At 46.3% G+C, this 16,380-nt stretch overlaps 1 protein-coding gene across 10 annotated transcripts in view; it reads right to left on the bottom strand.

The window, feature by feature from the left end:
* The window catches only part of PARP4 (poly(ADP-ribose) polymerase family member 4), a 124,530-nt gene that overhangs the window by 21,451 nt on the left and 86,699 nt on the right, over nucleotides 1-16,380 (bottom strand). For 2 of the 10 annotated variants that reach the window (XM_053307719.1, XM_053307716.1), the window contains 4 exons: nucleotides 14,425-14,496; nucleotides 5,561-6,016; nucleotides 4,930-4,977; nucleotides 2,087-2,155 (listed from right to left, as the gene is read on the bottom strand). In XM_053307719.1, the coding sequence (XP_053163694.1) occupies nucleotides 2,087-2,155; nucleotides 4,930-4,977; nucleotides 5,561-6,016; nucleotides 14,425-14,496 (645 nt within the window). Of the gene's footprint in view, nucleotides 1-2,086; nucleotides 2,156-4,929; nucleotides 4,978-5,560; nucleotides 6,017-13,202; nucleotides 13,257-13,355; nucleotides 13,428-14,424; nucleotides 14,497-16,380 lie in introns of all 10 variants that reach the window. The other 8 variants (XM_053307717.1, XM_053307718.1, XM_053307723.1 and 5 more) reach the window with 6 other exon arrangements.

The following is a 16,380-nucleotide window of genomic DNA, read 5'->3' as shown; positions in this document are numbered from 1 at the left end:
AAGACCCCCCGAAGAACATTTGTCTGATGACCCCACCACCAATGTTTGTTCCATGGCCACGTTTGCGGGAACTATGGAAAACCTCCCTAGAGGATGGTGTAGAATGGGTATACTTTGGAGGCAACAGGATTCAGCACCCCTTTTACCTAAACACACAAACAAATGTCTTAAAATGTTGACAGGAAGGAAACTGAATGTGTGTGTGAGAGAGAAAGGCGGAGGGTGGTATAAACCTCCCCTCTAACTCTGAGGCCCCTTTGGCTGTAGGGCAGCAGCCACCAAAATGAAATTGTGAGAGACCCTCAGTAAAACTAAAAGGAAAGAAAGGGGCTTGTTTTGTTTTTGCTTCCCAAGTCTAACTGAAAACAAAGTCAAATGCTATACTTTTTTGCTGTAGTCTCTGCATTTACAACTACGGGATTTGTGCCTGCGCAGAGCATCACCTGGAACTTTCTAGAGCTCAGCTGATTCCATAGGGGTGTGTCTTTCTAGAACTCAGCTGCAAGAGCTCTAGAAAGACACACCCCTATGGAGTCGCACGGCTGTGGAGGAAGAAGGCATGTGTAACTGGGTGTGACCCATGTCTTCTCCCTCATTTACTCTTGTCTAAAGGCCAGATAAAGTACAGAATCAGAGAGACTAAGGACTTGATTTCAGGAGTGTCTCAGGGGAAGTTTTGCCTTTGATGCAAAAAATCAAACGTTGTCTCAGGGACCCCAATCATTGTCACAGGCATTTCTGTCACTGAGGTTGAAAGGGTACCAGCTGGGCTGGCACAGAGTTATTTGGCTCAATCAAGGATTGTGTGAGAGTAGTTCAGTGGAGTTTGTGTGTTCTGAGGAAGCTCTGCCTCAATCTGAAAATCACTATTACTTCATTCAAACAAGCACGTCAGTCCAATATGTCCTAATGTAAAATGCGTGATGAAGTGAATTGAGAAAGCTTTCTCCAAAACATCGGGCCACTGGTTTATCGATGGTTCATCATCAATCAGTAGTAAATCAGACCAGGAAGCTGATTAGAAGCAGCCTTAAAAAAAAAAATCAATCGGCTTTCACAATGTACAGTCCTTTGTTTCTGGCAGGAGTGCTGTAAATTTGCAAAGAACCTTCAGCATTCGTACACCAAAGCCTTCTTTGCACAGCACTCTGGGCATGGAGGCAGAGAGGGGAAGCGATTTCCACATCTCTCCCCTGCCTTCAGAAGCCCTTTCCACTTAAATAAAGGCTGCACAACGGGAAAGGGCTTTTGAACAGAGGGGAGAGATGCAAAAATCACCCTCCAACCTCCTCCATGCCCAGAATGCTGCACAAAGAAGCCGTCAGCACAGGGACCCTGAAGGCTGCTTGCAGACTTACAGGCCTCCATGGCCTTCCTCCCAGCGATGGAAGGTTGCACATCATGTAAGCCATTATTCTTAAAATTGCAGTTGGCAGGAACCATTTTAAAAGAGGTATTTCTTCTCTCCCTCCTCTCTCTCACATGAGGGGATGCCTCTTCTAAGAAAAGCATGACTTCACCTGAATGCATCATCTAAAGATACCCAAGGAGTATGCAACTTTGGCTCAACATAAGCCTAGAAAGAGATACTGAGGGGAGTGCCATAGGAACATTATCTTGGGTAAGATGGCCATTTTGACAACTGCTATTTGGCCTAGCCGTGAGATATGATACCGGTTTTGTCGACCCAGGTTTCTAACAACCTCACTGAACAGCTTATAACGATTTAATTCCCTCTAGTTCTCCAAAGTACTCTGAGTTAGAATGCTCAAGTATCTGACAGAATTTAAAGTAGTATAAGATTCAAATAGTGATACCTTGCTATTCTAATTTACTGTAATTAATTCTGTATATCACAGTTAGTCTGATTGCTTCAAATTCTGCTGAAAACGACTCTTCTGCGACAGAAGAGGGCAAGTCATACAAATAGTAACTGATCAAATAACATAGGAGGTACACCATTTATTATTCCCCTCTACCAAGAAAGACAGACAAGGAGGAGAAGGCAGCGAATGTCAGAAAATCCATGTTTGCTCACCGTAATCGATGGCATTTTACATTCAAAATATGTTATTGGAGCACTGACCTTTTTTGGTACAGAGCCAAATAAGAAACCAATTTCCGCCTTGGAACCACTGATGGAAGCGTCAGAACTCTGTGGAGTCAAAATTATTCCTTTAGACTCAAACTGGGTCCACACATTCTGTTTTTCTATATCTCATTCTTCACATCCACAGGAAGGCTAGTAATAAATACTCAAACACTGAAGAGTTTTTATGAGAAGTATGTATGTCTCCATTCAAAAAAAGATTCCCAGAATGTGTGTCTGATTACCCACCACCACCACCACCACCACCACCCCAGGGCTGTTACAAGGACAAGTTTGCAGGAAATATGGAAACCTCCTTAGAGAATTGTGCAGAAATAGGTATGCTTGGGAGGCAACAATATTCTGCATCCCTTTTACTTACATACACAAAATATTCTCTTAAAATGTTGACAAGCAGAAAAAGGAGGGACCAAGATGAGGAAGAAAAGAATAAGGTGAAAGGGGCCCAGGATGAGGTGGCTCGAGTCTGAGGCCCGGGTCACGTAGAGAGGTGCCAGACTTGAGAGACACAGAGAGTTGAGGAATAGGAGGGAAGGAGTAAGCTTGGTTATCACATCTGTACTGGGTTTAAGAGAGTGTTTGTTCCTCTGCCTTGCAGGCACCTTTAAGGGCTGTACTTGCAAGAGAAGTGTGCCTCTGGGACAAGCCGAATGGCTCTAGTGGGCTCCACAGACTACAATTATATATTGATGAAGAGAGAAAGTCAGAAGAGAAAAAGGGGGAGTCTGTTGTAAACCTCTTCCCCTCTAACTCTTAGGTCCCTTTGGGTGTATGCATCTGTTCCTGAGGGCTGCATGACTGAAAAGAGCTTTTGAAGAGAGGGGAGAGATGGAAAGAAACTAATCTCCAGCCCCGTTCATGCCTAGAGTGCTGCATAAAGAACATAAGAACAGCCCTGCGGGATCAGGTCCAAGGCCCATCTAGTCTAGCATCCTGTTTTGCTCAGGATCTGGTTTCACCCACCAGATGCCACTAGAAGCCACAGGCAGGAGTTGAGGGCATGCCCCCTTTCCCACTGTTACTCCCCTGCAACTGGTACTCAGAGGCATCCTGCCTTTGAGGCTGGAGGTGGCCCACAGCCCTCCCACTAGTAGCAGTTGATAGACCTCTTCTCCATGAAGTTATCCAAACTCCTCTTAAAGCCATCCAGGTTGTTGGCTGTCACCACATCTTGTGACAGAGAATTCCACAAGCAGATTATGCATTGTGTGAAAAAGTACTTCCGTTTGTTGGTCCTAGATTTACCAGCAATCAATTTCATGGGGTGACCCCTGGTTCTAGTGTTGTGTGAGAGGGAAAAGAATTTCTCTCTCTCCACTTTCTTCACACCATGCATGGTTTTATAGACCTCTATCATGTCTACCCGCAGTCGATTATCTAAAGTGTCGATTCAATGTGCGGCAGCTGTAAAAAAGGCCAATTCCATGCTAGGGATCATTAGGAAGGGGATTGAAAATAAAACGGCTAATATTATAATGCCCTTATACAAAACTATGGTGCGACCACACTAGGAGTACTGCGTACAATTCTGGTCACCACATCTAAAAAAGGACATTGTAGAACTGGAAAAGGTGCAAAAGAGGGCAACCAAGATGATCAGGGGCCCAGAGCACCTTCCTTATGAGGCAAGGCTACAACACTTGGGGCTTTTTAGTTTAGAAAAAAAGATGACTGCAGAGAGACATGATAGAGGTCTATAAAATCATGCATGGTATGGAGAAAGTGGAGATAGAGAAATTCTTTTCCCTCTCCCATAACACTAGAACCAGGGGTCATCCCATGAAACTGATTGCCAGGAAATCTAGGGCCAACAAACAGAAGTACTTTTTCACACAACGCATAATCCACTTGTGGAATTCTCTGCCACAAGATGTGACAGCCAACAACCTGAATGGCTTTAAGAGGGGTTTGGATAACTTCATGGAGGAGAGGTCTATCATCGGCTACTAGTTGGAGGGCTAAAGGCCACCTCTAGCCTCAAAGGCAGGATGCTTCTGAGTACCAGTGTCAGGGGAGTAACAGCAGGAGAGAGGGCATGCCCTCAATTCCTGCCTGTGGCTTCCAGCGGCATCTGGTGGGCCACTGTGTGAAACAGGATGCTAGACTGGATTGGCCTTGGGCCTGATCCAGTAGGGCTGTTCTTATGTTCTTATGCCTCAACTCATTTGGCAGGGGCATTTGGAGCAAGGGCTCTACAGAAGATCTTAAGATCCGAGTTGGGACATGTGGGGCAAGGCATTCTCTAGATAATCAGTTTCCTCCAAGACTGCCTGGAGCTGGTCGGCCACCACCCTCTCTGGAACACCTGGTTCTAGTGTTATGGGAGAGGGAGAAGAATGTCTCTCTATCCACTTTCTCGACACCATGCATGATTTTATAGACCTCTATCATTTCTCCCCTCAGTCATCTTCTTTCTAAACTAAAAAGCCCCAGGTGTTGTAGTCTTGCCTCTTAAGAAAGGTGCTCTAGGACCCTGATCATCTTGGTTGCCCTCTTTTGCACCTTTTCCAGTTCTACAATGTCCTTTTTAAGATGTGGTGACCAGAATGCCTGCAGTGCAGGGAAACCAAAGGCTTCTTGCATCTCACAGGCCTCCAGGGCCCTCCTTCCAGTGATGGAAGGCTGAGCACCATGTAAGCCATTGCTTTTAAACTGCAGGTGGCAGGAGACTGTGCCTTAATTTAAGAGATGCCACATACCTGCCTGATAACTCTTGAGCTGAAATACCATAAGATCAGAGTTCCCTCCACAAACAAATAAAAGGCAATTTACTCTCCCCACACTTTTTAGGAGGGAGTGAACTCTGGAAAACTACAAACCTGGGCCATAAGCATTGGAGCATCAAGCATTGGTGATCCCGGTGGCATCTTCAAGGGAAGAGCAAGTAAGACCATTAGAAAATATGGAAAACCTCCCTAGAGGATGTTGTAGAATGGGTATACTTTGAAGGCAACAGTATTCAGCACCCCTTTTACCTAAATACACAAACTAATGTCTTAAAAATACCAGAATTAATCAATTAATACTTCTCAGAAGAAGGATTCCTTATGAGGAACGGGTATGTCCATGTGGTGATGGAACAGTTGAGTCTATAGCCCATGTTTTATTATACTGCACTTTTTAATTAAGATTCTCGCATTTCTCTTAGAGCTCCTTTATTATGAATTCTTTTAGGCCGTTCAGATGAGTTTGTTTTCTTCTTGCTGACCATGACTCTGATGTTCCATATAATGTAGCCAAATCTTGTGTGGTGACCAATAGGATCAGACAGACTCCAAAACTTAATCCAATTGTTATACCTTCAGGATGAATTGTTATTCAATTCAATAAAGTTTTTTATCTGTCTACTTGATATTGCTGGTCAGAGACTGAAATAAAACTGAACTGAACTACTTCTGAGAAGTTCTAGCTGTAAAGCAATGTGCTAATAAGTACATAATAGTGACAAACCTTTGGCATTTCCTTTTCCCCATCATCCTTCCCTAATGTTGGTAAAAGTGCTCTTGATGTCTGTGGAGATTGTGGGCTTAATCGTTTCAATAAACAAGCCCTAAGTTCCTCAAATGAACCAGCTGCATGCCCAGTTGGGGGAAGTGAGCTCTGCTCTCCTAGAAGAGGCATAAAAGGTGGAACTTCTTCTGATGCCAAAGGTGGTGGTGGTGGTGGTGGTGGTAAAAGAGGCATAAAAGGTGGAACTTCTTCTGATGCCAAAGGTGGTGGTGGTGGTGGTGGTAATGTGGGCAATGGTATCCTGCTGTCGCTCTCCCCGTTTGAGGGATGCAAAAAATGGGGCTGCTCACTGAAGATACTCAATTTTTTCTTTGATATTTGTGCTGGGGCACAGGTCAAATTTAGTGCGAAATCATAGGCAATAGCACCAGTACCAGGGGCAGAAGCCTTAGACATCTGTGGAGTAAAAATTATTATTTTACTGTGTATAATGTTTTTATTATTATTAAACAGTATCAAATATAAAAATAGAACTAATCCATTCTAACAAATATATTATAATAATATCTCTTAGATCACTGAGAATAGTGAATGTGGATAAATTTGATCTGGATCGAGATCCATCAAGATCCATAAGAATGGGCTCTGCGCCTGTACAGGAGACCACGCGGTAGCAATGCCACAGCTTGTCGAGGCGTCCAAGCCATGCCCCCCACACGTGCAGCGTGCTATTTAAGGGGCAGCTGGACGTCGCGTTCCTCAGTTCTTTTCCGACCGCCTCTGCGTTCGGACCTCGGTGTCTGCCGCTCCTTCGTTGGAAAGTTCCTCGTGAGTTCATTTAAAAAACAAAACAAAACCTTTCTCTGTTTGAATCTCCATGTATGACCTTTCTAATCCGGCTGACGAAATTTGATTTGTGTATGACCTGGACTGGCTGACGGGAATTGTTTGTTTATGATCATTGGACTGGCTGATGAGAAAGTTTGGCGTTTTATCCTCGGAACGGACTTGACTAACCTTTATTTAATATGTCTAACAAAAGGAAGACCTTCAAGAGGCGTGAGGGATGCAAGGCAAAACTCCCCTCAAAGGATCTGCACAAATTGTGCCTCATCTGCTTAGAAGAGGAGCATAACGTATCGGCGTGCAAAATATGCCTCTCATTTTCTAAGCAAACTCGCAAGAACAGGGTCCTACGCTTGTGAGCGGTGATCTATGACGACGTGCTGAGTCCATCGAGACCAGAGACGCCAAAGAAGACGCCGACAAAATTGGCTTCAGCGTCGCCATCGATGCAGAGTACATCAACATCGACAAAACAGGCATCGAAGGACTCCGACTCGACATCGAGGAAGGCCAGTTCGTCATCGAGAGACTCAGGCTCCACGGCGTCTACCCTGGGAGCTCCTTCGACATCAAAAAAGCTGTCGACATCAAGCCATGTGAAGTAGTCAGCGTCAAAGTCACCTCCTGTCTCAACCCTTCGGTGTTGACGTTGTTGATGTCGACTGACGATCGGCGCAGAAGTCGCTCCAATGGCCACCGCGATCACAATTCCGGTACCTTGTCGAACAAATCCAGACCATCAAAGCGCCACAGCATCGATGTCCCTTCGGCACCTACTGAGAAATGCCAATGGCCAACTGATTTAACAGGAGACCGAACACCATCTCCTACTGGTCTACAAGAGCCACCGACTTCGGCAACTCACCATTCGAAATTGGAATTGACTAATTTCTGCCCGACATTGACAACATCACCTCGACAGTGACAGGATACACCTCCAATATTGGGAATGTCGAGAGCAAGGTCTCTTTCACTGGCGCCGACCCCGATATCGAAGGTGACCCTGAAGGTTGTCACCTTCGACGCTGACAACCCAGTGCCCAGTCTCACCGACATCGACTCTCCACACAACGGTAGTGTCGATGTTGAAGCAGGTGACTCCACATCTACAGGCGCCTTTACCGATCTTCGAGGCCGAAGACGATGAATGATTGCCTGCCGGTGTCGAACATAGGCTTGATCCAGCTACAACACGCACAATTCTATCCATTTTGGATTCATCTTCAAGCACCCCATCAACATCTACCTTCAAGGGGTTTTTGCTCACTTAAGAAGGGACTCCTGCCATCGTGAGTGCGTGACCAGCGTCACTTACTGCTGATCACCTGCGTAATCCCCTTCCTTGGCACACATGTGGTTATGCACATGTTCCATCTGCTGAGGCTGAAGTCTCGGCTCCTAACCTAGGGGTCTGCTCTCCAGGCACTCCTTATCAACAACCATGGAAGCCATATGTTCCGCCCTCCACAGTGGTAACAGTCACTTCTTCTAGACTGTTATCTACCACTGCATCCCAGACAAATCTATTGCTTACGACGCAGAGAGCAGTGCAAACTACAAGCCCATCCATTCGCTCAGTTGTCACTCAAACTACACCACTGTCCACAGTGGAATTATCTACTGCGCATACGCAAACAACCATTCCATCCTCACCCGGCGATTCAACCTCAGAACACTATGGCTCTTCGGATTTTGAATCCAACCCAGAAAGCGAAGACACTTTACGGGAGTCTCCTACAGACATGGCCCCAACGACCTATGTTTCACCAAACGAAGAAATGAAAACTTATCATCGTCACGTCCGTGCCATGGCAGAAACACTGGATTTAGACTTGAAGTCTGAATTGCAGACAACAGACGACCCAGTCTATAATTTCATGCTTAAGACACAAAGCACAGTGCTCGTGGCCCTACCGATGCTCCCTGTAATCACTAGGGTGGCAAAATGCGTGTGGGAGGTCCTTCACACCTTGACCCCCACTTCAAAATGCCTAGAGAGCTTATACAGGATACAGGCCAAGTCAATACCTATCTTTTGAAGCACCCGGCACCCAACTCCCTAGTGATTGACTGTGCGACTGCTTACAAAGCTGGGAAACAGCATGTGGTTCTGCCAGAGAGAGAAGGGAGAAAATTAGACCTTCTAGGTCTCAAGGTCTATTCTACCTCTTGTTTATCGATCAACGTGGCAAATTACGCTGCATGCACAGCCAAATACGCTCACAGTATTTGGGATACTCTGCAATCTGATTTGGACACGTTAACTCCTGAGGACTTTAAGCGTAAGTTCCAGCAAACACTTGAGTGCTCCGCTGAATTGACCAGACAACAGCTGAGCATAGCCAAACATTTGGCTAAGTTGGAATCCAGGTCCCTGAAGGCAGCCATAACTCTGCGACGATATGCCTGGCTACGCTCAACCAGCCTCCAATCTGGCATGAAAGACAAAATTGAAGGACTTCCATTCAACGGCTCTTGTCTCTTTAGTGACACCACCGACAGCACCATGGAGCAAATGAAAAAATCAAAATTTACAGCAAAAAATTTTACGGAACAACCATCAACATCATCTTACACACCAAGATATCATGCCCCATATCCAAAACAACAGCTGTCCTACCGCCAACAGGATTGCCGTGATTACAGAAGACAGTACAACCCGTATTACAAACGGAATTTCCCGAACAAGGGAAAGCAGACGCAGTCTCATTCGACCAAGACATCAGACTCCCAAAACCGTCTTTGAGAGACAAGACCGTCCATTGGCACCACTCTTCTCCCCATTCCCACTGGCGGGGGCCTCAACATCTCAGACAATGGATCACACCATCAATCCGATGCTGCCGTCTCCCTCCATCAGACTGGCAAGCCATGCCCCCGCATGGCACCACATAACATTGGACCGCTGGGTCTTGAAGTTAATATCTTCTGGCTATGCGATAGAGTTCAGACAGATACCGCCGTTTCTGGGAATGAGATTCACCCCTTCGTCTATCACTTTACAGGAGGAGGTAAAAGAAATGTTGGAAAAGAATGCGATTGTTCCGGTGCCATGGGCAGCCAGGTGGAAGGATTCTACTCCCGCTACTTTCAAATTCTGAAACGAGACAGCGGAATGCGCCCCATTATGGACTTACGTGGCCTGAACAAGTTCATACGAGTGCAGAAATTCTGAATGATGGTGTTGCATCAAATATTGTCACTCCTCCAGGGGGAGAAGTGGCTTGCGACCCTGGATCTAAAGGACGCCTATTTCCATGTCAGCATCAGGCCAGATCACAGAAAGTTCCTACGGTTTACCATAGGCAACCAAGTATACCAATACAACATATTACCATTTGGCCTGTCCACTGCATGGCGGTAGTGATCGCCCACTTGCGGACACATGGGGTCTCTATTTACCCCTACTTAGACGACTGGCTCCTGACATCTTGGCCCAAAAGCGAGTTAGTTTCGCAAATCCACTATGTGCTAACCCTTCTCCAAGACCTCGGCATCCGGGTGAACTGGAAGAAGTCACATCTGGAGCCGGTCCCAGTGACCACCTACATAGGAGCCATATTGGACACCACAAACCAAAGAGCATTCTTGCCAGAGGAACGCTACCACTGCATTGGGGACCTGGTAGCGGACTATCAAAATCACCCAGTGCAACCCGCACAGACTATACAAAGGCTTCTAGGCCTCATGGCATCCTGCAACACGGTGATCTGCTACGTACGACTGAAGATGCAGAAGCTTCAGTTATGGTTTCTGTCAATATTCAGCCCATTTGTGGACAGCCAATGCAGACACCTGCTTCTTCCTCCGCAAATTCTGAGATCACTGTCGTGGTGGTCAGACCGCCGGAATCTGCTGGAGGGTGTGCCCTTCCAAACTCCACCACCATCGGTCTGGATCGCAACAGATGCCTCCCTGCAGGGTTGGGGAGCCCACTGCGAGGGTCGTAAAATTCAGGGCCAGTGGACGGCACAACAAGCTTGTCCGCATATCAACTTCCTGGAACTCCTCGCTGTTTTCCAAGCTCTTTGAGTGTTTCTACCTCTCATACAGGGCAAGACAGTGCAAATACACCTCGACAATATGACAGCTAAGGCCTATATCAACCGCCAGGGAGGGACTGTGTCCCCGAACCTATGCACTCTCAGTGTTCAACTGTGGCACTGGTGCATCAGGCACCATGTGTCTCTAGTGGCAGTCCACATCAAGGACCTAGAGAATGTATTAGTGGAGGAACTGAGCCATGTGTTTCCCCAGGACCAACACCACGAGTGGGAACTCAACTTGAGGTACATAGTTCCCCTGTTCCATCGCTGGATACAACCTACAATCAATCTGTTCGCGACCTCCAAGAATGCGAAGTGTGACTGCTTCTGCTCCAGAGCGGGACACAATCCTCTGTCCTTGGGGGGTGCCTTCCAACTGGACTGGTCAAGGGAGACACCATACATGTGTCAAGGTCTGGCCCACGGCCAGGGAAGTTCACGGCTTGGCTGGACGCTGCTGACTGAATGACGTGCGTTGAATCTCAGCAATGAGTAGGAGTCTGGTGCTGTAATTTATGGAGCAAGCCGAGAGCTCCCAGCTGGTAGGAATTTACGGCTTGTCAGCCCTCAGCGATAGGCGTTTGCTCCTCCTAACAGCTTCTAATTGCGTCCTGCGTTTAGAACCCCTGCGTTGTTGTGGTGTCAACGGTGTTTCAATGCCTAGTTCTTCCTCTGATTGGTCTCTCACACTTTCTGCTGACTCAGGCTGCTGTGCCTGTTCTAAACCATCAGCTGGATCTATCACAGCTGTCTCAGGAACGCTGACAGCCGGGCTCTGCCCCTCAGACACTCCTGACCCAGCCGGAAAGCTGCCATCCTCCCCTTCCTCCTTGCTGTCGGAGCTCAAGGGCATGACAACATGTTCCCACCGCAGCCACTGATTGCCAGGGTGGTGGCTCGTCTCCTCTCCGAACCGACTTCCGGCATCCTTGTAACTCCATGGTGGCCAAGGCAACCTTGGTTTCCACAAGTTCACAGACTATCGAGAAACTGCTACCACCACCTACCACAAGTACCAGACCTCCTCTCCCATGACGGCGGGCTCATCCTACACCCAGACATCAACACGTTCCGTCTGGCAAATAAGCTTCTAGACAAGATCCCACTAAAACAGCAGAAACCCTCTACCAGATGGAACTACCCTGGGAAGTGGCTCCAATTTAGGGAATATGCCAAAAACAAGGGGTTTTTGCCTAAAAATGCTTCTGTCCAGAATGTGCTACTCTATTTGTCCAAGCTAAAATCTCAAGGCTTGGCCAATGTTTCCTTGAAAGTCCACTTAGCCGCTCTCTCCTCGAAACATGTGGGTTATGAGGGCAGTTCTTTGTTCTCACATCCACAATGTAAGGCTTTTATGAAGGGCCTCACTAAAGTTTTTCCGCCAATTAAGGCTTCGATAGAACCCTGGAGCCTGTCGTTGGTACTATTGTCTTTGACACAAGCCTCTTTTGAGCCAATGGCAACATCATCCTTGCGCCTAGTCTCTCAAAAGACAGCTTTCCTGGTGGCAATCACCATGGCAAGACGGGTGAGTGAACTGACAGCTCTAAGAATAGACTCACTGTACACCAGGTTCTATACAGATAAAGTCCTCATGCGTTTGGCCCATCTTTTCTACCTAAAGTTGTCTATGAATTTCACTTAAACCAGGACATTGTCCTCTCAACCTTCTTCAGGGAACCATCAACAAATTTGGAACGTGCCATGCACTCCCTGGAAGTACGTTAGTCACTCCTATACTATCTAGACCACACTAAAGAATTCAGAACTATGTCACGTCTCTTTGTGGCCTACAAGGGCTCTACTAAGGGCTCCTGCATCTCCAGACAACGTCTGACAAGGTGGCTTGTTGAGCTGATCACACTTACCTGCGAGCTCCAGAACAAGTCCCCACCGGCAGCCTTCAAGGCCCACTCCACTCAGGCCTATGCTTCAGCAGCAGCACACCTCTCGGGGATCAGCTTCCTGGACATCCATAAAGCAGTGACGTGGTCCTCAGAGATGCCTTTCATTAAGCACTATGCAATAGATGTGCGCTCTGCTGCAGAGGCTAGCTTCGGAAGAAGTGTACTTAAAAGGGTATTGCAATAAGCACTCCTGACCTGCACCTTCCTCCTCAAGGAGCTTACTAATCGCCCATTCTTATGGATCTCGACAGATCTTGATCCAGACAAACAGGTTGCTCACCTGTAACTGATGATCTGGTAGAGATCCGTCGACATCCATAAGACCCTCCCGATCCACCCCTCTGCAGTAGTGCTCTGCTATGTGCATATGTATGTGCTCGCCGTTGCTCTCTATTCACCGTGTCATCTTACGAACTCACCTGTTCGACTAGATAGTCGTCCTCCATGGTGGTCGTCCAAGAACTGAGGAACGCAACGTCCAGCCACCCCTTAAATAGCACACTGCATGCGTGAGGGGCGTGGACGCCTCGACAAGCTGCAGCATTGCTACTGTGTGGTCTCCTGTGCAGGCGCAGAGGACATTCTTATGGATGTCTATGGATCTCTACCAGATCATCAGTTACAGATGAGCAACCCATTTATCAGGGACACTGTTATTCTGATGATTAATGAATAAAACCCATTTCTTTACAAATTTGTCATTTTCGTTGAAATTTTTGTAATAGTCTAACTTACTGAAGAACACTACCGAACTGCTCCAATATTTCAAAATTCTACTGAAAATGACAATTCTAAATCAGAACTGAGAGCAGGAGCGAACAGGGAAGGTCGTATTAATACTACCTGATCAAATAATGTGGAGGTGCACCACTTCTTATTCGCCTCCACCAAGAAAGACTGACAAAGAGGAGAAGGCAGTGAGCACCAGAGATTCCATGATTGCTCACCGTAAATTGATATGGATTTACATTTAAGATACATTATTGGAGCACTGACCTCTTTTGGTGCAAAGCCAAATCCAGTGAAACCAGCTTGAGTCTCAGTACCACTGACGGAAGCCTTATAACTCTGTGGAGTCAAAATTATTCCTTTAGACTCAAACTGGGTCCACACATTCTGTTTTTCTATATATCATTCTTTGCAACCCTGGAAAAGCTAGTTAGAAATACTCAAACAATGAAGAGTTTTTGTGAGAAGTATGTCTCCAGTCAAAAAGACCCCCCGAAGAACATTTGTCTGATGACCCCACCACCAATGTTTGTTCCATGGCCACGTTTGCGGGAACTATGGAAAACCTCCCTAGAGGATGGTGTAGAATGGGTATACTTTGGAGGCAACAGGATTCAGCACCCCTTTTACCTAAACACACAAACAAATGTCTTAAAATGTTGACAGGAAGGAAACTGAATGTGTGTGTGAGAGAGAAAGGCGGAGGGTGGTATAAACCTCCCGTTGCTCTCTATTCACCGTGTCATCTTACGAACTCACCTGTTCGACTAGATAGTCGTCCTCCATGGTGGTCGTCCAAGAACTGAGGAACGCAACGTCCAGCCACCCCTTAAATAGCACACTGCATGCGTGAGGGGCGTGGACGCCTCGACAAGCTGCAGCATTGCTACTGTGTGGTCTCCTGTGCAGGCGCAGAGGACATTCTTATGGATGTCTATGGATCTCTACCAGATCATCAGTTACAGATGAGCAACCCATTTATCAGGGACACTGTTATTCTGATGATTAATGAATAAAACCCATTTCTTTACAAATTTGTCATTTTCGTTGAAATTTTTGTAATAGTCTAACTTACTGAAGAACACTACCGAACTGCTCCAATATTTCAAAATTCTACTGAAAATGACAATTCTAAATCAGAACTGAGAGCAGGAGCGAACAGGGAAGGTCGTATTAATACTACCTGATCAAATAATGTGGAGGTGCACCACTTCTTATTCGCCTCCACCAAGAAAGACTGACAAAGAGGAGAAGGCAGTGAGCACCAGAGATTCCATGATTGCTCACCGTAAATTGATATGGATTTACATTTAAGATACATTATTGGAGCACTGACCTCTTTTGGTGCAAAGCCAAATCCAGTGAAACCAGCTTGAGTCTCAGTACCACTGACGGAAGCCTTATAACTCTGTGGAGTCAAAATTATTCCTTTAGACTCAAACTGGGTCCACACATTCTGTTTTTCTATATATCATTCTTTGCAACCCTGGAAAAGCTAGTTAGAAATACTCAAACAATGAAGAGTTTTTGTGAGAAGTATGTCTCCAGTCAAAAAGACCCCCCGAAGAACATTTGTCTGATGACCCCACCACCAATGTTTGTTCCATGGCCACGTTTGCGGGAACTATGGAAAACCTCCCTAGAGGATGGTGTAGAATGGGTATACTTTGGAGGCAACAGGATTCAGCACCCCTTTTACCTAAACACACAAACAAATGTCTTAAAATGTTGACAGGAAGGAAACTGAATGTGTGTGTGAGAGAGAAAGGCGGAGGGTGGTATAAACCTCCCCTCTAACTCTGAGGCCCCTTTGGCTGTAGGGCAGCAGCCACCAAAATGAAATTGTGAGAGACCCTCAATAAAACTAAAAGGAAAGAAAGGGGCTTGTTTTGTTTTTGCTTCCCAAGTCTAACTGAAAACAAAGTCAAATGCTATACTTTTTTGCTGTAGTCTCTGCATTTACAACTACGGGATTTGTGCCTGCGCAGAGCATCACCTGGAACTTTCTAGAGCTCAGCTGATTCCATAGGGGTGTGTCTTTCTAGAACTCAGCTGCAAGAGCTCTAGAAAGACACACCCCTTTGGAGTCGCACGGCTGTGGAGGAAGAAGGCATGTGTAACTGGGTGTGACCCATGCCTTCTCCCTCATTTACTCTTGTCTAAAGGCCAGATAAAGTACAGAATCAGAGAGACTAAGGACTTGATTTCAGGAGTGTCTCAGGGGAAGTTTTGCCTTTGATGCAAAAAATCAAACGTTGTCTCAGGGACCCCAATCATTGTCACAGGCATTTCTGTCACTGAGGTTGAAAGGGTACCAGCTGGGCTGGCACAGAGTTATTTGGCTCAATCAAGGATTGTGTGAGAGTAGTTCAGTGGAGTTTGTGTGTTCTGAGGAAGCTCTGCCTCAATCTGAAAATCACTATTACTTCATTCAAACAAGCACGTCAGTCCAATATGTCCTAATGTAAAATGCGTGATGAAGTGAATTGAGAAAGCTTTTTCCAAAACATCGGGCCACTGGTTTATCGATGGTTCATCATCAATCAGTAGTAAATCAGACCTGGAAGCTGATTAGAAGCAGCCTTAAAAAAAAAAAAATCAATCGGCTTTCACAATGTACAGTCCTTTGTTTCTGGCAGGAGTGCTGCAAATTTGCAAAGAACCTTCAGCATTCGTACACCAAAGCCTTCTTTGCACAGCACTCTGGGCATGGAGGCAGAGAGGGGAAGCGATTTCCACATCTCTCCCCTGCCTTCAGAAGCCCTTTCCACTTAAATAAAGGCTGCACAACGGGAAAGGGCTTTTGAACAGAGGGGAGAGATGCAAAAATCACCCTCCAACCTCCTCCATGCCCAGAATGCTGCACAAAGAAGCCGTCAGCACAGGGAACCTGAAGGCTGCTTGCAGACTTACAGGCCTCCATGGCCTTCCTCCCAGCGATGGAAGGTTGCACATCATGTAAGCCATTATTCTTAAAATTGCAGTTGGCAGGAACCATTTTAAAAGAGGTATTTCTTCTCTCCCTCCTCTCTCTCACATGAGGGAATGCCTCTTCTAAGAAAAGCATGACTTCACCTGAATGCATCATCTAAAGATACCCAAGGAGTATGCAACTTTGGCTCAACATAAGCCTAGAAAGAGATACTGAGGGGAGTGCCATAGGAACATTATCTTGGGTAAGATGGCCATTTTGACAACTGCTATTTGGCCTAGCCGTGAGATATGATACCGGTTTTGTCGACCCAGGTTTCTAACAACCTCACTGAACAGCTTATAACGATTTAATTCCCTC

Source organism: Hemicordylus capensis, chromosome 3 (assembly GCF_027244095.1).
Source record: "Hemicordylus capensis ecotype Gifberg chromosome 3, rHemCap1.1.pri, whole genome shotgun sequence".
Taxonomy (NCBI): domain Eukaryota; kingdom Metazoa; phylum Chordata; class Lepidosauria; order Squamata; family Cordylidae; genus Hemicordylus; species Hemicordylus capensis.
This window is presented reverse-complemented; position numbering and strand designations above follow the sequence as displayed.